Source organism: Bombina bombina, chromosome 1 (assembly GCF_027579735.1).
Source record: "Bombina bombina isolate aBomBom1 chromosome 1, aBomBom1.pri, whole genome shotgun sequence".
Classification (NCBI taxonomy): domain Eukaryota; kingdom Metazoa; phylum Chordata; class Amphibia; order Anura; family Bombinatoridae; genus Bombina; species Bombina bombina.
In genome coordinates, this window is record NC_069499.1 from 1,533,866,824 (window position 1) to 1,533,892,724 (window position 25,901).

Here is a 25,901-nt window from a genome sequence, read left to right on the forward strand (position 1 = left end):
TACCCCCAACATCGCCGACACCTACATTATACTTATTAACCCCTAATCTCCCGCACCCAATGTCGCCGCAACCTACCTTCACTTATTAACCCCTAATATGCAGCTTCGGACATCACAGCCACTGTAATAAACATATTAACCCCTAAACCGCCGCACTCCCGCATCGCAAACACTAGTTAAATATTATTAACCCCTAATCTGCCGCCCCTAACATCACCGCCACCTACCTACATTTATTAACCCCTAATCTGCCTCCCCCAACATCGCTGCCACTAAACTAAAGTTATAAACCTCTAACCTAAGTCTAACCCAAACCCTAACACCCCCTAACTTAAATATAATTAAAAGAAATCTAAATAAAACCTACTATTAATAACTAAATAATTCCTATTTTAAACTAAATACTTACCTGTAAAATAAACCCTAAGCTAGCTACAATATAACTAATAGTTACATTGTATCTATCTTAGGGTTTATTTTTATTTCACAGCGTAAAACTCATAACTACTGACTCTAGAATGCATTACGAATCTTGCGGGATAGGCTGTACCGCTCACTTTTTGGCCTCCCAGAAAAAGCTTGTAATATCGGCACTATGAAAGTCCCATTGAAAAAAGAATTTACGCAAATTGCGTAAATTAATTTGCGTTAAGGCCAAAAAAGTTTGCGGTACAGCTGTACTTACAAGACTCGTAATAGCAGCGGGTTATAACGCTGCTTTTTTACTTATAACGCAAAACTCGTAATCTAGCAGATAGTAATTTTTAATAGTAGATTTAAATAATTTGAGAAGGGTTAGGTGTTTAAATATGTAATATAGTTAATTTAATTGTTAGTTTAATGTAATTTTAGTATAATAGGGTAGGTTAATGAATAGTTTAATATAGTTTAATGTAATTTTAGTATAATAGTTAGTGTAGATTAATGAATAGTTTACTTTAATTTTAGTATAATAGTTAGGGTAGGTTCATTAATAGTTTAATATATTTTATTTTAATTCGAAAGGTAAGTTTAAATTTATTATAAGATAGGGATGAGTTAATATTTAATAGTTAATAGCTTAATTTAGTTTATGGTGATGTGGGGGGCTGGCAGTTTAGGGGTTAATAGGTTTAGTAAGTGGTAGTGATGTGGGAGACCAGAGGTTTAGGGGTTAGTACATTTATTTAATTGCGGTGGTGTCGGGGAGCGGCGGGATATGGGTTAATATATTTATTTAGTTGCGGCGGTGTCGGGGAGCGGCGGGATAGGGGTTAATATATTTATTTTGTTGCGGCGGTGTCGGGGAGCGGCCGGATAGAGGTTAATATATTTTATGTAGGTGGCGGCGATGTCGGGCGGCAGATTAGGGGTGTTTAGACTCGGAGTTCATGTTAGCGTGTTAGGTGTAAACGTAACTTTTATTCTAGCATAGAAATCAATGGGATATCTGGTAGCATCGAACATGAGCTTTTGCTGCTTTCAGACTCCCATTGATTCCTATGGCATCCGCAGCCTCCATAGTGGCGGATTGAAAACCAGGTACGCTGGGCCGGAATAGTGGCGAGCGTACCTGTTAGAAATTTGATAAATGGCAAAATTTGTCAGATAGTGCCGAAATTGTATTCAGAAAATCTGTAATGACATAAGCATCGATCTGTGACGGACTAAGACCGGCGGATCGTATGTTACGTCACAGATTTCAACTTTTGCCGGTCTGTAGGCTTTGATTACTAGGTCAAATCAGACTCGCTACAATTATGCTGCGGAATTCCAGCATATTTGCAGTTGATGGCTTGATGAATAGGCCTCTCAGTATGGACACAAAATCGTTTCTCCTGTCTTCTGCCCTCCACATTTACTTCTTCACACACCTCACTGAAGCACATAACTCTGCAGTCTGTAACTCAACTGCTTCCTGTTATGCTGTGCACCAAACTCCACCGCCCTTAACACATTTAAAACAGTGGACTTCAGTTAGTTAGGTATTAGTACTGCTCCATTCTGTGGCTCTGCTCACAGAATGGAGCAGTACTCTTACTGACGAGTTACAAAACAGTTTGAAAATGAGAGGGTACAGTAATAGATACTATACAAAAATAAAAAACTAAGGATTGAGCTACAAGATTAATTTTAATTTACTCTCCTCAAACATCACAGATACTGGGTATCCTAAACAAACATCTAGGAATTCTGAGATCTGATCCAATTTTGGATAAGATTATTGGAAACAAAATACAAGTGGGATACAGAAGAACAAATAATTTGAGTGATATGCTCCCAGTCACTTTGAGAAAAGAAGAAAACAACATAATGCGCTATTATCTGGTAACTTCAAATGCAGAAATTGCTCAATCTGTAAACATATGCTACCACTTAAAACAATAACTGTCAGGTTTGGGAAGATCCAGAAAATTGAATCACACGTGAACTGTAATACAGAAGCAGTGATTTATGGAATTACATGCAGTTGCAATGTATTCTATATTGGAATGACCTCAAGAAAATTGAGAATATGAATGTTAGAACATCTGAGTAACATCAGAAACACTAAGAAAGATCTAAAAGACAAGAAAAATCTCATTACTGTAGCCTCTCATTTATTGAAATTCCATCAAGCTAAGACTTCAGAATTTCGCTGTTTTGGTATTCAAATAGTGAGACTAGGAATTAGGGTGGGAGACATCGAACAGTCTCTGTTGAGAGAGGAAAGTCACTGGATTTATCTTCTAAATTCGGTACAACCATATGGATTAAATGAGAATAATAACTTTTTTTTTTTACATATTTTTAATCAGTATATCTATATAAAAGAATTAATGCATTCCTTACCTGTAGAATTTTAAAGAATGTATCCATTTATTCACTAGGCACATTATATGTCACTCACACAATTTATAGGTCACTTTAATGTTTGTATTAGAATTGGCACTCTAACCATTTTCCCTGTGTTTTTCACCCTATTAGTATGTAGTATCCTGTTCTTTTAAAATGACTATATTGACCGTCATTATTCTTATATCTCCCCTTTTTTATATACTTGCTGTAATATATTAAGCATATTGTAGGGCGCACTTATTTTTTAATATTTTTAAGTTTGTTAATAGATTCTTCACAGTACACTTTACAATGTCACCGTTTCATTCAATGCACTTATATTTTTAACAAATAGTGCATGACGCGGATGATACAACATTTTCTTGTCATCATCTTTATTTTCAATGTTATTATTCCTATTTTCTCAGTTATCATTCACAGTACTCACTTATTTATTATGATAATCTTTTGTATCCTAATCATTAATGAATTGTTATCATATTATTATATTATTATATCTCTCTATTCTTTACTTTTAGAATTTTATATCTATTTTCTTATTTATAAGCCAATAAACCAATATCACAACGCTGCAGCGACATCTAAACTGATTACCCATCTCAAATCCATATTTAGAGATATCTCAACTGTCATGTATTCTCAATTCTCAGCATTATAAATATGGATACAATAAATTTATTCTAAATCTATTATCAATTGTCAGTTTCACACACCTGCAAATATGGATAGAAAGTACTCTTCATTTTTAACATTATATACTTGCAAATATAGATATAATCAAATTCCAAGTACCTCCTATACGAATTAAAGAACTGTCAATCACAGGATGACATTGATACTATGAAGATTGGATTCATCATAACCAAATAATAAGGCATATCTGATGTCATAAAAGTTTGATAAAGCCGGAACCGGAGAAACATGTCAAGGAGGGGAGTGCAGTGGTATTCAGCCTTAACCTAAGACATTCTTATAACTTGAATCTTGCCCGTGAGGAGTGGTTACTATTTGACCATTAGCAGTGTCTGTTAATTCATGTATATGTGTCTAGTCAATACTTAAGCACTTATCAGGAAGTAAGTTTGGTGGTACAGCCTAACTTGACATATTCCTGTATTGGTAGCATGATACTTTAATTACTACCATCGATAGGAGTCTGAAATAGAAATACTGTAATGCTTATTATGTTGCTAATACAGTGGTCTTGAACTGCAACTGATTATAGCAAACTATTAGCTGACTTTACCTTTTCAGTCTCATAAGTATTAGTATCTATTTAAGTACTTATCTGAATATTAATACAGTGGCATGACCAAACTTAGCACAATTCCTTAATAGAACATGGTACGCTATTAATTTACTTTTACACAGGCTTGTATAAGATACACTCCACTATTTACACCCTGTTCCAAATTATTATGCAAATTCTATTTCAGTGTCACAAAGATTAAATATTTTTTTTTTCAGTTTAACACATGGGTGGCATTGTGTCTCAGGGCTCTTTTGATCACTGAAAACAACCTCGGACACCTGTGATAATTAGATTGCCATGTGAGCCCAATTAAAGGAAAAACTACTAAAGGAGGGTGTTCCACATTATTAAGCAGAGCACCATTTTCAAGCAATATGGGGAAGAAAAAGGATCTCTCTGCTGCCGAAAAGAGTGAAATAGTTCAATGCCTTGGACGAGGTATGAAAACATTAGATATTTCATGAAAACTTAAGCGTGATCATCGCACTATTAAGAGATTTGTGGCTGATTCAGAGCACAGACGGGTTTGTACAGATAAAGGCACATTGAGGAAGATTTCTGCCAGATCCATGCATCGTATCAAGAGAGCAGCTGCTAAAATACCATTACATAGCAGCAAACAGATATTTGAAGCTGCTGGTGCCTCTAAGGTCCCACGGACATCAAGGTGTAGAGTCCTCCAGAGTCTTGCAACTGTGCATAAACCTTCCATCGGCCACCACTAACCAATGCTCACAAGCAGAAACAGCTGCATTGGGCAGAAAAATACATGAAGACTAATTTTAAAACAGTCCTGTTCACTGATGAGTGCCGTGCAACCCTGGATGGTCCAGATGGATGGAGTAGTGGATGGTTGGTGGAGGGCCACCCTGTTCCAACAAGGCTGCAACATCAGCAAGGCGGTGATGGAGTTATGTTTTGGGCCGGAATCATGGGAAGAGAGCTGGTCGGCCCCTTTAGGGTCCCGAAGGTGTAAAGATGACCTCTGGAAAGTATGTGGAGTTCCTGACTGACCACTTCCTTCCCTGGTACAGAAGGAAGAACTATGCTTTCCATAATAAAATCATCTTCATGCATGACAATGCACCATCTCATGCTGCAAAGAATACCTCTGCATCAATGGCTGCTATGGGGTTAAAAGGAGAGAAAGTCATGGTGTGGCCTCCATCCTCCCCTGACCCCAATCCTATTGAGAACCTTTAGAGCATCCTCAAGCAAAAGATCTATGAGGGTGGGAGGCAGTTTACATCCAAACAGCAGCTCTGGGAGGCTATTCTGACATCTTGCAAACAAATTCAAGCAGAAACTGTCCAAAAACTCACAAGTTCAATGGATGCAAGACTTGTGAATCTGCTATCAAATAAGGGGTCCTATGTTAAAATGTAACGTGACCTGTTAAAATGTTTAAAAAGTTAAAATGTTGTTCAAAGTTTGATTAAAATAGCTTTTGATTTCAGTAAATATGCTGCAAACACAACAAATGACAATTTTCAGTTCTTTACAACCTATAACTAGTGATGTTGCGAACAGTTTGCCGGAGAACAGTTCCCGGCGAACATAGCTTGTTCGCGTTCGCCGCTGCGGACGAACATATGCGATGTTCGATCCGCCCTCTATTCGTCATCATTGAGGAAACTTTGACCCTGTATCTCACAGCCTTCAGACACATTTGAGCCAATCAGCAGCAGACACTCCCTCACAGACCCTCCCAGCTCCTGGGCAGCAGCCATTTTAGATTCATTACGATCTTGCTTTCTTAGTGAGAGGAGGTTTAGTGTTGCTGCTGCTGACATTATAGGGAAATAGATAGCTAGGCTAGTGTATTTAGTGTCCACTACAGTCCTGAAGGACTCATCTAATCTCTGCTGTAAGGACAGCACCCCAAAAAGCCCTTTTTAGGGCTAGAACTTCAGTCTTTTTTTTTTTTTGTAATTTTATTTGCATTTGCCTGGCTTTCAGCCTGTGTGTGAGGCTCACAGCATATACTGTGATTAGTGCCACCACTGATATCTGCTTAACATTAGTGTAAATTTAAACAACAAAACTTTTAAATCATTTTGCTAGTGTAATCTAATTTCATTTTCCGTCAGGCCCACATCATATAGTGTGATTAATAGCTCTTTTTTCCACCACTTATATCTGGTGTAACATTAGTGTACATTTTTTTTAAATTTATTTTTTACATCAGTCCTCTTCTAGTGTTATTTAATTTTAGTTGCCAGGCCAGCCTGGCTGCCATTAGTGCCAGCCTGTGTGTCAGGCTGCCAGCATATACTGTGCCTACTTCCATCCTCAGTGCCAGTCCACCACTCCTATCTGGTGTAACATTAGTTTACATTTTGTAAAAAAAAACCTTTTACATCAGTCTTCTAGTGTTATTATAATTTTAGTTGCCAGGCCAGCCTGCCACTAGTGCCAGCCTGTGTGTTAGGCTGCCAGCACATACTGTGCCTACTTCTATCCTGAGTGCCATCACTCCTATCTGTTGTAACATTACTGTAACTTTAAAAAAAAAAAACTTTTACATCAGTCTGCTATTGCTATTTAATTGCAGTTGCCTGTCTGCCAGCGTGTGTGCCAGGCCCACTTTCCAACTAGTGCCACAAATCATATTTGTTATAACAGTAGTGTAAATATTTAAAATAAAAACTTTTTTGACTGTGAATCATCAGTCTGCTAGTGCAATTGAATTGCAGTTGCCTGCCTGCCAGCGTGTGTGCCAGGCCCACTTGCCAACTAGTGCCACCAATCATATTTGTTCTAACAGTATTGTAAATATTTAAAATAAAAAAAATTTAGACTGTGAATCATCAGTCTGCTAGTGCAATTGAATTGCAGTTTCCTGCCTGCCAGCGTGTGTGCCAGGCCCACTAGCAAACTAGTGCCACCAATCATATTTGTTGGAACAGTATTGTAAATATTTTAAATAAAAACTTTTTTGACTGTGAATCATCAGTCTGCTAGTGCCATTGAATTGCAGTTGCCTGCCTGCCAGCGTGTGTGCCAGGCCCACTTGCCAACTACTGCCACCAATCATATTTGTTGTAACAGTAGTGTAAATATTTACAATAACAACTTTTTTGACTGTGAATCATCAGTCTGCTAGTGCAATTGAATTGCAGTTGCATGCCTGCCAGCGTATGTGCCAGGCCCACTTGCCAACTAGTGCCACCAATCATATTTGTTATTACAGTAGTGTTAATATTTTTATTGTTATAACAGTATTGTAAATATTTAAAACAAAAACTTTTTTGACTGTGAAACATCTGTCTGCTAGTGTAATCTAATTGCATAATCACAGAGGTTAAAAGTATATTATTATAAATGTGTTAGTTATGCAAAACTGGGGAATGGGTAATAAAGGGATTATCTATCTTTTAAAACAATAACAATTCTGGTGTAAACTGTACCTTTAAACGGGGAGTTTGGTCTGTCACTGTGAAGCGGGCGTAACCCTTACACTACATGATCGATACAACATCATACCTGATGTTTTAAAGCAGGTTATTCCAAACAATTTAGGAATGTTAGGTGATTTATGCCCTTTATGGCTTAAAACCAGACTCTGCATCAACTATGTAATTTTCCATGGGAGTTTTGCCATGGATCCCCCTCCGGCATGCCACAGTCCAGGTGTTAGTCCCCTTGAAACAACTTTTCCATCACTATTGTGGCCAGAAAGAGTCCCTGTTGGTTTTAAAATTCGCCTGCCTATTGAAGTCTATGGCGGTTCGCCCGGTTCGCCGGTTCGCGAACAGTTGCGGAAGTTCGAGTCCACCGTTCGCGAACCGAAATTTTTAGGTTTGCGACATCACTACCTATAACGTGTTTTGAAACTTTCTGTGCGTAATAATTTGGAACAGTGCATTGTAAGTTTTTTATTTTGAAAAAAAAAAAATACTGTTATCATTAGGAGGTTTGTTCAATAAAATTTGAATTGTACTCTTAATAGTTGATAACATGAAAAGTATGCTGACTGTTGTTTACATCAATTATTTAGGTAAATGAGAAAGATATCATTGGCATAATAATTTGGAACAGGGTGTATTGTGCAGTCGATACTGTGGTATTGTACTGTAATATAGTATAAACGGCTATTAGCCAATTACACCTTTCAATTTCAATTTTATGATTACTTTAATTCATAACGAATTAACCTATGATTGCATAACCGTAAAAAATATAACTTCCCTAATACAGGTAGCCCTCAGTTTACGCCGGGGTTAGGTTCCAGAAGGAATGGTTGTAAATCGAAACCGTTGTAAATTGAAACCCAGTTTATAATGTAAGTCAAAGGGAAGTGAGGGAGTTAGGTTCCAGGCCCCTCACACCTAATACATTATTTTTAAAGCTTTCAAATGAACACTTTAAATGCTAAACAACATTATAAACCTAATTAAATAATCACACAACAGACTGTAGCATCAAACTAAGTTTAATGAACAAAAACATTTTTGTACTTGCATTTTTCTGCAAACAGTTCTCTGCATTGTTAGCATGTTAGATAATATTGGGTCTGCACCTATTCTATGCATTTCAATCTGGAGTGATTCATAGGCAGTTAGGCACCCTCACCTCAAGCAGCTGGGCAGGAAGATAATCGGGAAGTGGCTGCTAGTTCTTGTTGCTCGAAAGCTAAGGTCTGTTCTGTGTACACAGATTAATTTAAGTCTGCTAAGCTTGAATAACTTTGCTGCAACACAAGCGGACAGCTTCACCTACTGGCTATTTTAATTAGTGCACTGCTTTTCAATGCTTTTCAATAGCAGTCACATGACTGAAAAAAAAGGTTGTTATTCCTAAACTGCGCAAATTAGTATGCTGTAACACCGGGAAAGAATTGTGCAGTTTATGCAATCACAGTATTGAACACTACATAAACTGGCTGGTATTATACAGCAAGACATCTGATACTATTACGAGTGCTGCTTATTAACTATTGCATCTCCTAACTGCAAGTGATCCTATGTTATCAACACAACTATCTTTCTGATATCAAGGCAATTACAGACTGATTACTGCCAGCATTGTTATAATATTTTCTAATAAAGATTTATGTTTTAATAAACACATGACGTACACGCACATATGATATATAATTTCTCTAGGGGTCTTATTTGAGTGCTTAGACAGTATCGCTTTTTTGTTCAGTTGCTAGATCTGAAATTGGAAAATACAGGCCCCTGAACCAATCAGGGAGGCTGTAATACAACACAGGACATCAACTGAGTTACAAAAAATATTTGCTCTTTTACATTCAAACTACCACAGTCATTAAAGGATACCTATTATTGCAAGGACATATTTTTCCTATAGCTAAATGACTTATGTGGGCTTTTTTTTGGGGGGGGTCACTGTTTGTTTTCAAAATGTTTGTATTTTTTAGTTAAACACATGAGGTAATGAAATTGATTGCTGCCATTTTGACAGCATAGTGAGCCCAGTCAGGCACAAAATTGCACGAGCACTACCTTAAATATTAATAGTGAGACACATGTGTTATTCAGGTTGACCAGTAGGTGATGCTGCTCTGATTATTTCACATTCAGTATTGACACAAAATCATTTCTCCTGTCTTCTGCCCTCCACATTTACCTCTACACACACCTCACTTCTGAAGCACATAGCTCTGCAGTCTGTCACTCAACTGTTTCCTGTTATGCTGTGCCTCAAAGTCCACCCCTCCCTCAACACATCTAAAACAGGGGACTTCAGTTACAGCAAGATTACGAGTTTTGCGTTGTGAATGACTTGGTAATAACTTGCGCTGCTATTACAGGTTTGCAAAAAAACGGCGTTTGTGGGCAATATGACAGCGTTGAGCTCCATACCGCACGCAAATACCAGCGCTGCTTTGAGCTGCTTTGATGTGCTCGTGCACGATTTCCCCATAGATATTAATGGGGAGAGCCGGCTAAAAAAAGCCTAACACCTGCAATAACGGAGCAAAAAGCTCAGTAACGCAGCCCCATTGATTCCTATGGAGAAAGAAAATGTATGTTTAAACCTTACACCCTAACATAAACCCTGAGTCTAAACACCCCTAATTTGCTGCCCCCGACATTGCCGACACCTACATTACACTTAATAACCCCTATTCTGCCGCCCCCAACATCGCAGCCACCTGCCTACACTTATTAACCCCTAATATGCTGCCCCCAATGTTGTGGCCACCTACCTACACTTTTTAACCCCTGATCTGCCGCCCCCAATGTTGCCGCCGCCACTATACTAAAGTTATTAACCCCTAAACCTCTGGCCTCCCACATCACTAACACTAAATAAATATATTAACCCCTAAACCTAAGTCTAACCCTAACCTTAACACCCCTAACTTTAATATAATTAAATCAATTTAAACAAAAATTACTATTACTTAAATAATTCCTATTTAAGACTAAATACTTACCTGTAAAATAAACCCTAAGATTTCTACAATATAACTAATAGTTACATTGTATCTATCTTAGGTTTTAGTTTTATTTTACAGGTAAGTTTGTATTTATTTTAACTATGTAGACTAGTTAGTAAATAGTTATTAACTATTTACTAGCTACCTAGTTAAAATAAATACAAACTTACCTGTAAAATAAAACCTAACCTGTCTTACACTAAAACCTAACATTACACTAAAATTAAATACATTAAATTACAAAAATTTTTTTATCTAAATTACCAAAAATAATAAACACTAAATTACACCAAAAAAAAGAAATTATCAAATATTTAAACTAATTACACCTAATCTAATAGCCCTATCAAAATAAAAAAGCCCCCCCCCAAAATAAAAAATAAAAAAACACCTAGCCTACACTAAACTGCCAATGGCCATTAAAATGGCCTTTTGCAGGGAATTGCCCCAAAGAAATCAGCTCTTTAACCTGTAAAAAAAAATACAAACAACCCCCAACAGTAAAACCCACCACCCACACAACCAACACACCCAAATAAAAACCTACCTAAAAAAACCTAAGATCTCCATTACCCTGAAAAGGGCATTTGGATGGGCATTGCCCTTAAAAGGGCATTTAGCTCTTTTACGGTGACCAAAGTCCCTAATATAAAAATAAAACCCACCCAATAAAACCTTAAAAAAACCTAACACTAACCCTCGAAGGTCCATTTACAGTTTTTGAAGACCGGACATCCATCCTCATCCAGCCGGGAGAAGTCTTCATCCAAACGGCAAGAAGTCCTCAACGAAGCCGGGAGAAGTCTTCATCCAAGTGGCAAGAAGTCGTCCTCTAGGCGGGCAGAAGTCTTCATCCAGACGACATCTTCTACCTTCATACTTCCGACGCGGAGCGGCTCCATCTTCAAGACATCCTGGGCGGAGCATCCTCTTCTTTCGCTGGCGATAGAAGAATGAAGTTTTCTTTAAATGATGTCATTGAAGATGGCGTCCCTTGAATTCCAATTGGCTGATAGAATTCTATAAGCCAATCGGAGTTAAAGGGTAAAAAATCCTATTGGCTGATCGCATCATGATCATCTGATGATTGGAACAGCCAATAGAATGCAAACTCAATCCTATTGGCTAATTGGATGGGGCCGCTCCGCGTCGGAAAGAGGAAGATAGAATATGCTGTCTGGATGAAGACTTCTGCCCGCCTAGAGGACAACTTCTTGCTGCTTGGATGAAGACTTCTCCCGGCTGGATGAGGATGGATGTCCGGTCTTCAAAAACTGTAAGTGGGGGGTTAGTGTTAGGTTTATTTAAGGGTTTATTGGGTGGGTTTTATTTTTAGATTAGGGACTTTGGGCACCGTAAAAGAGCTAAATGCCCTTTTAAGGGCAATGCCCATCCAAATGCCCTTTTCAGGACAACGGGGAGCTTTGGTTTTTTAGGTAGGTTTTTATTTCGGGGGGTTGGTTGTGTGGGTGGTAGTGATGTTGCGAACTGTTCGCCGGAGAACAGTTCCCGGCGAACATAGCTTGTTCGCGTTCGCCGCTGCGGGCGAACATATGCAATGTTCGATCCGCCCCCTATGTGTCATCATTGAGGAAACTTTGACCCTGTATCTCACAGCCTTCTGACACATTTGAGCCAATCAGCAGCAGACACTCCCTCACAGACCCTCCCAGCTCCTTGGCAGCAGCCATTTTAGATTCATTACGATCTTGCTTTCTTAGTGAGAGGAGCTTTAGTGTTGCTGCTGCTGACATTATAGGGAAATAGATAGCTAGGCTAGTGTATTTAGTGTCCACTACAGTCCTGAAGGACTCATCTAATCTCTGCTGTAAGGACAGCACCCCAAAAAGCCCTTTTTAGGGCTAGAACTTCAGTCGTTTTTTTTTTAATTATTTGTAATTTTATTTGCATTTGCCTGGCTTTCAGCCTGTGTGTGAGGCTCACAGCATATACTGTGATTAGTGCCACCACTGATATCTGCTTAACATTAGTGTAAATTTAACCAACAAAACTTTTAAATCATTTTGCTAGTGTAATCTAATTTAATTTTCTATCAGGCCTGTGTCTCAGGCTCACACAGCATATACTGTGGTTAATTGCTCTGTGCCAGCCACCACTCATATCTGCTTAACATTAGTGTAAATTTAAACAACAAAACTTTTAAATTATTTTGCTAGTGTAATCTAATTTCATTTTCTATCAGGCCTGTGTGTCAGGCTTACACAGCATATACTGTGGTTAATTGCTGTGCCAGCCACCACTCATATCTGCTTAACATTATTGTAAATTTAAAAAAAAAAAAACTTTTAAATCATTTTGCTAGTGAAATCTAATTTCATTTTCCATCAGGCCTGTGTGTCAGGCCCACATCATATAGTGTGATTAATAGCTCTTTTTTCCACCACTTATATCTGGTGTAACATTAGTGTAAATTTAAAAAAAAAATTTTTTTACATCAGTCCTCTTCTAGTGTTATTTAATTTTAGTTGCCAGGCCAGCCTGGCTGCCATTAGTGCAAGCCTGTGTGTCAGGCTGCCAGCATATACTGTGCCTACTTCCATCCTCAGTGCCAGTCCACCACTCCTATCTGGTGTAACATTAGTTTAAATTTTGTAAAAAAAAACTTTTACATCAGTCTTCTAGTGTTATTTAATTTTAGTTGCCAGGCCAGCCTGCCACTAGTGCCATCCTGTGTGTCAGGCTGCCAGCACATACTGTGCCTACTTCTATCCTGAGTGCCATCACTCCTATCTGTTGTAACATTAGTGTAACTTTTTAAAAAAAAACTTTTACATCAGTCTGCTATTGTTATTTAATTGCAGTTGCCTGCCTGCCAGCGTGTGTGCCAGGCCCAACTAGTGCCACCAATCATATTTGTTATGAGAAACATCAGTCATCTAGTGTAATCTAATTGCAGTTGCCTTCCTCCCAGCGTGTGTGCCAGGCCCACTTGCCAACTAGTGCCACCAATAATATTTGTTATAACAGTAGTGTAAATATTTAAAAAAAATATTTTTGGACTGTGAAACATCAGTCTGCTAGTGTAATCTAATTGAAGTTGCCTTCAATGTATCTATCTATCAAATCTATCTATCTCGTGGTTGTGCAAATGGACTGTTTGCGGTTGTTTGTGGTGCGTTACACAGGGAGTTTGGTCTGTCACTGTGAAGCGGGCGTAACCCTTACACTACCTGATCGATACAACATCATACCTGATGTTTTAAAGCACTTTATTCCAAACAATTTAGGAATGTTAGGTGATTTAGGCCCTTTATGGGTTAAAACCAGACTCTGCATCAACTATGTAATTTTCCGTGGGAGTTTTGCCATGGATCCCCCTCCGGCATGCCACAGTCCAGGTGTTAGTCCCCTTGAAACAACTTTTCCATCACTATTGTGGCCAGAAAGAGTCCTTGTGGGTTTTAAAGTTCGCCTGCCTATTGAAGTCAATGGCGGTTCGCCCGGTTCGCCAGTTCGCGAACATTTGCGGAAGTTCGAGTCCGCCGTTTGCGAACCTAAATTTTTAGGTTCGCGACATCACTAGTGGGTGGTGGGTTTTACTGTTGGGGGGTTGTTTGTATTTGTATTTTCCAGGTAACTTTGTATTTATTTTAACTAGGTAGTTAGTAAATAGTTAATAACTATTTAATAACTAATCTACCTAGTTAAAATAAATACAAACTTAGCTGTGAAATAAAAATAAAACCTATTAGTTATATTGTAGCTAGTTTAGGTTTTATTTTACAGGTAAGTATGTATTTAGTTTTAAATAGGAATAATTTAGGTATTAATTGTAATTTTTATTTGGAATTATTTTAATTATGTTAAATAACATGGGTCTACATCTGATACTTTGGGGCTTGGTTCGGAGTCTAAAAATCAGCACAATGTTATTAAAAAATAAGCAAAACTGTACACAGTTACAAAAACACTCCTAGATAAGCTATATAAATGGATAATCTACAAAACATGTATGCAAAGAAAAATCTAGTGTACAATGTCCCTTTAAGTGTTTTGGCTCAGCCCTTAACTTGTCAATATGCTTACTTTATTCATTCTAAATCCCAAATTATTTCTTCATGAAGATCTCCCTGATTTAAAATTACAAAGAAAATCAACTCTCTAGATTCTATATTATATTCCACTTATTGTAAATTTTAATCACATTTTAATTTTAAATCATAAATACAATTAAAATAATATCAGTTCTGATAGCTTACATGTTAGTGGTGATAGGTACAGTATTGCATTGTTTCCATGTTTGCAGTTAAAGGGACACTGTACCCAAAATTTTTCTTTCGTGATTCAGATTGAGCATGAAATTTTAAGCAACTTTCTAATTTACTCATATTATCAAATTTTCTTCATTCTCTTAGTATCTTTATTTGAAATGCAAAAATGTAAGTTTAGATGCCGGCCCATTTTTGGTTGTCTGGGTTGTCCTTGCTGATTGGTGGATAAATTCATCCACCAATAAAAAAGTGCTGTCCAGAGTACTGAAACCAAAAAAAAGCTTAGATGCCTTCTTTTTAAAATGATGATAGCTTCAGAACGAAGAACAATTGATAATAGGAGTAAATTAGAAAGTTGCTTAAAATTGCATGCTCTCTCTGAATTACAAAAGAAAAAATTTGGGTTCAGTGTCCCTTTAAAGGGTTATTTTAATCTAAGCATTAAAAATGCATTAATTACAGTATGTGATTTTTACTTTACTTACTCACACAGTAAAAGGACATTAAAGGGCCATAATACCCAAATGTTTAAACACTTGAAAGTGATGCAGCATAGCTGTAAAAAGCTGACTAGAAAATATCTCCTGAACATCTCTATGTAAAAAAGAAAGATATTTTACCTCAAAAGTTCCTCAGTAGCCACCTCCCATTGTAAAGGATTTCTAAGCAGCATTTTAGTGTGTCTGTCCTGGGACATCTTAGGGGATGAGCATCGTGCACTCTCATATTATTTCACCAATCAGGTAAAGGAAGCTTACTATGAAATCTCATGAGAGTTAAGTCAAATCTCTTGAGATCACAGTAAGAGTTCATGACCTCAGCACTGCTGATGCTGATTGGCTGCTGTTCATTTCTTCATATTTTTTTTTATTTTTACCTGCAGCTGGGAGCAGCTGAGTATAACTTTTTACACAGAACTCACTCTGCTGAGCTGAGGAGATTGTGAGGTAAAATATCTTCCTTTTTTACATAGAGATGCTCAGGTGATATTTTCATGTCAGCTTTTTACAGTTATACTGCATCAGTTTCAAGTGATTTAGCATATGAGTATTATGTCCCTTTAAAGTCAAAAGTAAACATTAATGATTCAGTAAAAATGTGATTTTAAACAACATTCTAATTTACTTTTATTATTAAATTTGCTTTGTTCTCATGCTTTCTTTTGTTGAAGCATAACCCTGGGTAGGCTGATAGGAGCTTAGGAGTGTGCATGTGTCGTTAGCAGTCTATGGCACCAGTATGGCACTAAGATTTTAATCCACTCTCTCATCCTTTCCCGTCTCGACTACTGCATCTCTATCCTCTCTGGTCTCCCTAGCCGCCAGGGCCGCCATCAGGGGGTGACAGGGGTGACTCCTGTCAGGGGCCCAATGGGCCAGGGGGGCCCCATGAGACAAGAACTAAAAAAAAAAAAAAATTTTTTTTTTTTTTTAAATTTTGTCAGCCACCAGTGGGTACTACAGCAGAGTGCTAATTGCAGAAATGGGAAATGTTATTACAAGGAGTAAAGTATTAACAGTTGAGAGGATTTCTGAGTGTGCACTAAACCACTATGCACAGTGTGAGACAGACTTGGCACTTTGTACAGTGTGTGCCTGAGTCAGACGCTAGATCACTTTTATTTGCAGAGGAGGTAGGACTTACTTAGCAAATGTTTTTTATTTCTTTGTGCAATTTCAGATTGTAACTTCAGTGTGGTAGTAGTTGTATGGTGGGGCCAGGGGTCCATAAAACACATTTTTTAGCAACAGTGTATTTATGATTATTTAACAATGCTGTAGAAATTCTATATTTAAAACCATGCAGAAATGTTTCCTCCTCAATACACAAATGGTAGGTGCCCTTTTGGCCGATATTCATTTTTTTAATTATATATATATATATATATATATATATATATATATATATATATAAATATAAACAACAGACGATAACTGCTTCAAAAAATTTAAATGTTTTCTTTATTCAAAAATAAGTTAAAATCAACGGCACACATGTTGATAGTATAAAAAAATCTGCAGGAAATCCATCAGTCTGACGCGTTTCGGCTGTTTAGCCTTAATCATATATATATATATATATATATATATATATATATATATATATATATACAGGGAGTGCAGAATTATTAGGCAAGTTGTATTTTTGAGGATTAATTTTATTATTGAACAACAACCATGTTCTCAATGAACCCAAAAAACTCATTAATATCAAAGCTGAATATTTTTGGAAGTAGTTTTTAGTTTGTTTTTAGTTTTAGCTATTTTAGGGGGATATCTGTGTGTGCAGGTGACTATTACTGTGCATAATTATTAGGCAACTTAACAAAAAACAAATATATACCCATTTCAATTATTTATTTTTACCAGTGAAACCAATATAACATCTCAACATTCACAAATATACATTTCTGACATTCAAAAACAAAACAAAAACAAATCAGTGACCAATATAGCCACCTTTCTTTGCAAGGACACTCAAAAGCCTGCCATCCATGGATTCTGTCAGTGTTTTGATCTGTTCACCATCAACATTGCGTGCAGCAGCAACCACAGCCTCCCAGACACTGTTCAGAGAGGTGTACTGTTTTCCCTCCTTGTAAATCTCACATTTGATGATGGACCACAGGTTCTCAATGGGGTTCAGATCAGGTGAACAAGGAGGCCATGTCATTAGATTTTCTTCTTTTATACCCTTTCTTGCCAGCCACGCTGTGGAGTACTTGGACGCGTGTGATGGAGCATTGTCCTGCATGAAAATCATGTTTTTCTTGAAGGATGCAGACTTCTTCCTGTACCACTGCTTGAAGAAGGTGTCTTCCAGAAACTGGCAGTAGGACTGGGAGTTGAGCTTGACTCCATCCTCAACCCGAAAAGGCCCCACAAGCTCATCTTTGATGATACCAGCCCAAACCAGTACTCCACCTCCACCTTGCTGGCGTCTGAGTCGGACTGGAGCTCTCTGCCCTTTACCAATCCAGCCACGGGCCCATCCATCTGGCCCATCAAGACTCACTCTCATTTCATCAGTCCATAAAACCTTAGAAAAATCAGTCTTGAGATATTTCTTGGCCCAGTCTTGACGTTTCAGCTTGTGTGTCTTGTTCAGTGGTGGTCGTCTTTCAGCCTTTCTTACCTTGGCCATGTCTCTGAGTATTGCACACCTTGTGCTTTTGGGCACTCCAGTGATGTTGCAGCTCTGAAATATGGCCAAACTGGTGGCAAGTGGCATCTTGGCAGCTGCACGCTTGACTTTTCTCAGTTCATGGGCAGTTATTTTGCGCCTTGGTTTTTCCACACGCTTCTTGCGACCCTGTTGACTATTTTGAATGAAACGCTTGATTGTTCGATGATCACGCTTCAGAAGCTTTGCAATTTTAAGAGTGCTGCATCCCTCTGCAAGATATCTCACTATTTTTGACTTTTCTGAGCCTGTCAAGTCCTTCTTTTGACCCATTTTGCCAAAGGAAAGGAAGTTGCCTAATAATTATGCACACCTGATATAGGGTGTTGATGTCATTAGACCACACCCCTTCTCATTACAGAGATGCACATCACCTAATATGCTTAATTGGTAGTAGGCTTTCGAGCCTATACAGCTTGGAGTAAGACAACATGCATAAAGAGGATGATGTGGTCAAAATACTCATTTGCCTAATAATTCTGCACTCCCTGTATATATAATACATTCCAGTTTACTGCCCCTTTATGCAAGGACTTTCCAGATGCAAGGGGGCATTTTATTTAAGATTTTTACCTCTGCATAACATGTTATACTTTCAGACTAAGATTGCTCAGTGTTTGAAATAAGACAGGTTAACTTAAATCTGTTCAGTTTACACTACAGCTGACTTAAATTTGAAATACATACCAACAAGGCTAAATCCTGCATTTAACCAGATCTAATGGTATGAGCACCACAGCTTATGGTTCCACCAAGAGCATATAGAGATATAGAGTACAGCATTTTCAAAATCCATAAGTACAGCTGACAGATGGGATCATTTGTACACTATATTTGAAGTGGTGCTCTTGGTTAGGGAAAATGGGGAAAAAACAAACATATGTCAACCTTTTAAAAGTACTTTTCTTCATCTAGCCATCTACCCAGATCATTAATGTACAATTTTGAATTCACAGAATTATTTTTGTTTGCACATTTACAAATATGATTCTTTAAAAAGTGATCTCTTAATTTCTGCATTTTTTTATCATGCATGTCACACACTGTTGATTTAGGGGATGCAAGGTGCATAAATGTTTCCTCCTGTGAGTGTTTCTGTGGGTGTCTGTGTTTATGTCTTTGTGCTTTGGTTTGTGTCTGTGAGTGTGTATGTATTTTTCTTCTGTGGGTCTCTCTGTGAGGGTGGGTGTGTATGTATGTGTGCATTTTCTGTGGATGTCTGTGAGGGTGTGTGCATATGTCTTTGAGCTTTTTCTATGGGTGTCTCTGTGAAGGTGTGTGTATGTTTGTCTTTGTGTATTTTCTCTGGATGCCTCTGTGAGGGTGGGTGTGTGTGTATGTATGTATGTATGTATGTCTGTGTTTTCTGTGGATGTCTCTGTGAGGGTGTGTGTTTTCTGTGGGTGTCTCTGTGAGGGTGTGTGTATGTCTTTGTGTGTTTTCTGTGGCTGTCTCAGTGAGGGTGTGTGTATGTATGTCTTTCTGTGTTTTATGTGGCTGTCTCTCTGTGTTTGTATGTCTTTGTGTGTTTTCTGTGGGTGTCTCTGTGTGTGTATGTCTTTGTGTTTTCTGAGGCTGTCTCTGTCAGTGTTTCCTTGGGCGTATGTGCAAGTTTGAGTTTGTGTGTGTGTGTCCATTGTCTGTTCCTTTTTAGGACATTTTGACCTTACTACTGATTAGTCACATCTTTTTACAGACTTTGAGACTAACGAGACCTTTCAGGAAGTCACCAATCCACCATTTAACCTTTAAATGATTGTTTAGGCAGTTCAGGGCCCTGTGTATGTATGTCTTTCTGTGTTTTATGTGGCTGTCTCCCTGTGTGTGTATGTCTTTGTGTGTTTTCTGTGGGTGTCTCTGTGTGTGTATGTCTTTGTGTTTTCTGAGGCTGTCTCTGTCAGTGTTTCCTTGGGTGTATGTGCAAGTTTGAGTTTGTGTGTGTCCATTGTCTGTTCCTTTTTAGGACATTTTGATCTTACTACTGATTATTCACATCTTTCTACAGACTTTGAGACTAACGAGACCTTTCAGGAAGTCACCAATCCACCATTTAACCTTTAAATGATTGTTTAGGCAGTTCAGGGCCCTTCCTTTCAGCAACTGCATGATGTTGTCATCATTTAGTTGGCATCTTCCTTTACAAAAAGATAATCAGAGCTTCATATTTTGTTTTGTAAATCTCCTTTTTTTTACAAAACTGTAGTTTACCTCATCAGGTCAATGTAAACAAGTGCTGAGTGTCTGTTTGAGTGTCTGTGTCTGAGTGTGTTTCTTTGCGTGTCTTCTAGAGTGTCTATATGTGAATCCTTATGTGTGAGTGTGTTTGAGTGTAGGAATGTGTCTGTGTGTTTGTATGTTACTACCTTTACAACATTTCCAAGTTTAAATAGACACTTAAGAATAAAGTGCATATACGGTTTAGTCATTTGGTCAAAAATTGCACATGTCAAACTAGGGGGGGGGCCCTGATCAATGGTTAAGTCAGGGGCCCCAAAATTTCTAGTGGCGGCCCTGCTAGCCGCCGCCTAGCTCCTTTACAATCCATAATGAATGCCTCTGCCAGGCTCTTCATCTACCGCACCTCTCTGCCAATCCCTTCACTGGCTTCCTCTTGCCTCCAGGATTAAACACACAATTCTCACTCTGACACACAAAGCCCTCAATTGCATTGCTCCCCCCTACATCTCAGACCTTGTCACCAGATACTCTCCCTCCCGTCCCCTACGCTCCGCTCATGATCTCCTACTCTCCTCTTCTCTTGTTACCTCCTCACATTCCTGTTTACAAGATTTCTCCAGACTGGCTCCCATCTTATGTAACTCTCTGCCTCACTCCACAAGACTCTCCTCTAGTTTTAAAAGCTTCAAGTGCTCCCTGAAGACTCTACTATTCAGGGACCCATATAACCTACACTAACCTTCATATCTCCACTGCTATCCCCTTAAACCCCATATCATGTAAGCCTATGAGCCCAGCTGTTTGTAGTCCACCTTCATAAGCGCTGACTACATCAGTGCAACTCTCGGCAGGACCCTCTACCCATTTGATCCCTGTAATTGTTTTTTATATACCACCTATGTTCATAGCGTTGCAGAACTTGTTAGCGCTCTACAAATACCTGATACTAATAATAAAAAATGTTTTTATTGTCTCGTGTTTTTTTTTTTTTTTTCAGCTATTTTAAATCTTTTACAGTCACTTAATCATCCAAAGACATAGGCCCACATGTACCATAAGGGGAGTGCACACGCTTCTCAAATTGAGAAGTTGTCCAATCGCCTTTGCTGCATATGAGCAGGGAATTCTGTTTGCCTGCTGCCCATATGGCATTCCCTTCCCTCGCGCGACCAATAGTGTGAGAGAAGGGCCTGTCAATCACCCCAAGCAAGTGAGCTTGGGGTTATTTTTTTACCACCACCTCAGAGGTGGCGAAGAGTGTATGAAGCAGCGGTCTGATACTTATCTTTTACCTGTTACAAAAATCATTGCAAATACTGCTGCCATATAGTGTTCAGACATTGATGTGCTCCTGGGCATACTTAAATAAGCTCTTTAACAAAGGATTCTAACAGAACATAGTACATTGAGAAGTTGTTTAAAGTTGCATGCCTTATATGAATCATGGTTTTCATATCTGTTGTTTACAGGCTGGTCCTCAATTTGTCACACGGGAGATTAAAGATCCTCTCTATAAACACTTGCTGTATTAATCTCTACTGTAAGAAAAAAGCAAACTTTCTCACATTCAGGAAGTTGTGTGTAACAATATTTTTATTGTGATTTTTAGCACAATTTATTAGATGGCATGGGCAACAAAAATGCTTTGGATGTAGACAAAAGAAGCACTTTTTCAGAAATGTTTTTTGATGGTTTATTAATGTTTAGGTACCAAGCTGTAAATCATGACTGCATGCTGATACTGAGAATGTATTTATGTACACAAGAAACAAGCCAAGAGGGGGTGATTACCCTCTTGTAATTTAGCCAGCGCTATAGAAAACATTATTAGCTAATAAACATTTTATTTTGGATGACTTCCAGTTAGAAAAATAAACCAAGCATTCACATTGCTAACGGAGTGCAACTGTGTGAAATATTAGTATATCAGTGTTCTATAGAGATACATTAATAGAAAAATTGTATATAAATATGGAAGAAGCTCTGTTTATTCCAAGAATATTTTTCTGACAAGAGGTCACAATTTAAGGTTGGAGGAAAGGAGATTTAATCTTCTGCAACGGAAACGTTTTTTCACTGTAAGAGCAATAAAATTGTGGAACTCATTACCAAAGGAGGTAGTGAATGCCAATACCCTAGATACATTTAAAAATAGTCTAGTATTAAATGGGTCACCTTTTAGTGGGGTTATTTAAGCTTAACTGGAGCTTTGTGTAAGTATTTTAGATTTGTATAGGTTGAACTCGATGGACTTCGGTCTTTTTTCAACCTTATCTACTATGTATGTATGTTAAATCTTACATTTGAATCTGCATCTTCTACAAGTTCAAGTGCATATGTTTAAGCAATAATAATTGGAATACCTTGCAAATAAGGTTACCAACTGTCTTCCAGATTCTGGACAAATGGTAGGTGACAGGGCACAGGTTGTAGGTGGGAGTTACACTATGGCCCACAAAGATCTACTTTAGGCATCATCCTTGACCTCCCATGGATATTTATTTACTGCAGAGCTGTCATCCACTTGGCTGCCCGTAAAACACTGAAGTGTATGTGTGTTACTGGCCTGTCAGGAGGGCACACAGAGTGGGGATTTTTAATTGCCAGTAACTCATAAAAGTGTGTCTTTTTACTGCCTTTGACTGACAGTGGCATATAGAATAGAGCATGCACACTTTTTTCTAAAGCACTTTAGTAATGCATATAGGCATAGGGAGTCTTTTACATTTAGCGGACATTTAGAGGACATTTAAATATCCAATATTTTTGTATAGAATTTACTGGGCAGATTACTAAAATACTGAGACCAGTCAAACAAACTTGCCCACAGGCAATACAATATAAACCAATTTTATTATCCAATGGTTGGTTCACATTTTGAGCCTTTGCCAAGGACATCAAGAAAAAACACTCAAATATTATTAATCTGATATCAAAGGAAGTAAAAAATCCAGCCCTCTAAAATCCAGTCCTCTAAAATCTAGTACTCTAAAATCCAGTCTTCTAAAATCCAGTCCTCTAAAATCCAGTCCTCTAAAATCCAGTCCTCTAAAATCCAGCCCTCTTAAATCCAGCCCCTCTAAAATCCAGCCCTCTAAAATCCACCCTCTAAAGTCCAGTACTCTAAAATCCAGTAATCTAAAATCCAGTCTTCTAAAATCCAGTCCTCTAAAATCCTGTACTCTAAAATCCAGTCCTCTAAAATCCAGCCCTCTAAAATCCAGCGCTCTAAAATCCAGCCTTCTAAAATCCAGCCTTCTAAAATCCAGCCTTCTAAAATCCAGTACTATAAAATCCAGTCCTCTAAAATCCAGCCCTCTAAAATCCAGCCTTCTAAAATCCAGTCTTCTAAAATCCAGCCCTCTAAAATCCAGTCCTCTAAAATCCAGTCCTCTAAAATCTAGCCCTCTAAAATCCAGTACTCTAAAATCCAGTCTTCTAAAATCCAGTCCTCTAAAATCCAGCCCTCTAAAATCTAGTACTCTAAAATCCAGTCCTCTAAAATCCAGCCCTCTAAAATCCAGTCCTCTAAAATCCAGTCCTCTAAAATCCAGTCCTCTAAAATCCAGCCCTCTAAAATCCAGTCTTCTAAAATCCAGTCCTCTAAAGATGGTTTAATCATAATGAAATTGTTTAGAAAAATCAAATTTTATTGAAAAATTTAAATTCACATTAAAATTAAACAGCAAATTATTTTTATATTTCATGAGCCACAATTGATTGCACCAGCACTACACAGTTATTAAGTTACGCTGTCACTAATTGTGGTACGATTGGAATTGTGAACGTTCTTTTAAATAAATTGGAAGATCATATAAAGATAAAGTTATCTAAAGTAATATAGTTTATTATTACACACACATATACAGGTGAAACTCGAAAAATTTGAATATCGTGCAAAAGTTCATTTATTTCACTAATGCAACTTAAAAGGTGAAACTAATATATGAGATAGACTCATTACATGCAAAGCAAGATAGTTCAAGCCGTGATTTGTCATAATTGTGATGATTATAGCTTACAGCTCATGAAAACCACAAATCCACAATCTTAGAAAATTAGAATATTACATGTAATCAATAAAACAAGGATTGTACATACCTGTAGAACAATATCGGACCTCTGGAAAGTATAAGCATGCATACTGTATGTACTCAGTACTTGGTTTGGGTCCCTTTTGCAGTAATTACTGCCTCAATGCGGCGTGGCATGGAAGCTATCAGCCTGTGGCACTGCTGAGGTGTTATGGAAGACCAGGATGCTTCAATAGCAGTCATCAGCTCTTCTGCATTGTTCGGTCTCATGTCTTTCATCTTTCTATTGGCAATGCCCCATAGATTTGCTGGCCAATCAAGCACAGTAATCCCACGGTCATTGAACCAGGTTTTGGTGCTTTTGGCAGTGTGGGCAGGCGCCAAGTCCTGAAGGAAAATGAAGTCAGCATCCCCATAGAGCTCGCCTGCGGAAGGAAGCATGAAGTGCTTCAAAATCTCCTGGTAGACGGCTGCGTTGACCCTGGACTTAATGAAGCACAGTGGACCAACACCAGCAGATGACATGGCTCCCCAAATTAACACAGACTGTGGAAACTTCACACTGGACTTCAAGCATCTTGCAATGTGTGCCTCTCCACTCTTCCTCCATACTCGGGGTCCTTGGTTTCCAAATGAGATACAAAGTTTCCTCTCATCAGAAAAGAGGACTTTGGACCACTGAGCAACAGACCAGGTCTGTTTCTCTTTAGCCCAGCTAAGACGCTACTGACGTTGTTTGTTGTTCAGTAGTGGCATGACAAGAGGAATACAACATTTGAAGCCCATGTCCAGGATCCCTCTGTGTGTGGTGGCTCTTGTGAAAGTCCTCAACACTTTTGAATGGCGTTTTCCTGACAATCCTCTCCAGGCTGCGGTCATCCCTGCTGCTTGTGCACCTTTTTCTTCCACACTTTTCCCTTCCACATAACTTTCTACTAATGTGCTTTGATACAGCACTTTGGGAACATCCAACTTCTTTTGCAATTACCTTTTGAGGCTTTCCCTCCTTATGGAGGGGTGTCAATGATGGTTTTCTGCACAACTGTCAGGTCAGCAGTCTTTCCCATTATTGTTATTTCTACTGAACCAGACTGAGAGACCATTTAAAGACTTAGGAACCCTTTGCAGGTGTTATGGCTTAATTAGCTGATTAGAGTGGGACACTTTGAGACTAGAATATTGCACCTTTTCACAATATTCTAATTTTCTGAGATTGTGGATTTGGGGTTTTCATGAGGTGTAAGCCATAATCAACACAATTATGACAAATCACAGTTTGAACTATCTTGCTTTGCATGTAATGAGTCTATCTCATATATTAGTTTCACCTTTTAAGTTGCATCAGTGAAATAAATTAACTTTTGCACGATATTCTAATTTTTCGAGTTTCACCTGTATGTGTATATATATATATTTCTGCAAGTCATTTAAATCCACTTTGGCAACCAAGAGGGCATCTTTTTTTTTCACAAACTATAAAAAGTAATATCAAATAATTTAATAAATGATGGGCATTTAAGAAAACATAATTTGATTGGCTATGAGAGTTTGCTCTGTAATTTATAGCATAAATTGTAAAAAAAAAATTATTTTTTATTTTATTTTAATTTTTATTTCATTTCAGGCTGCTGAGGAAAACAGGAGAAATCTTACACAAGATTTTGAAAAAGAGGATGAAATTGTTATTAAAATATTATTACAAGATGATATAGAGCATCAAGAGGTAGGAACATACTTCTCTAGTTTTGCTATCAAATACATCAATATGTAGTAAATGTCAGTCCAGAATAGGA

General features: G+C 38.0%; 1 protein-coding gene across 1 annotated transcript in view; it reads left to right on the forward strand.

The window, feature by feature from the left end:
* The window catches only part of LOC128666873 (myosin-6-like), a 252,421-nt gene that overhangs the window by 34,538 nt on the left and 191,982 nt on the right, over nucleotides 1–25,901 (forward strand). Inside the window, exon 2 of the mRNA XM_053721680.1 lies at nucleotides 25,733–25,831. Within this exon, the coding sequence (XP_053577655.1) occupies nucleotides 25,733–25,831 (99 nt within the window). The remainder of the gene's footprint in view (nucleotides 1–25,732; nucleotides 25,832–25,901) is intronic.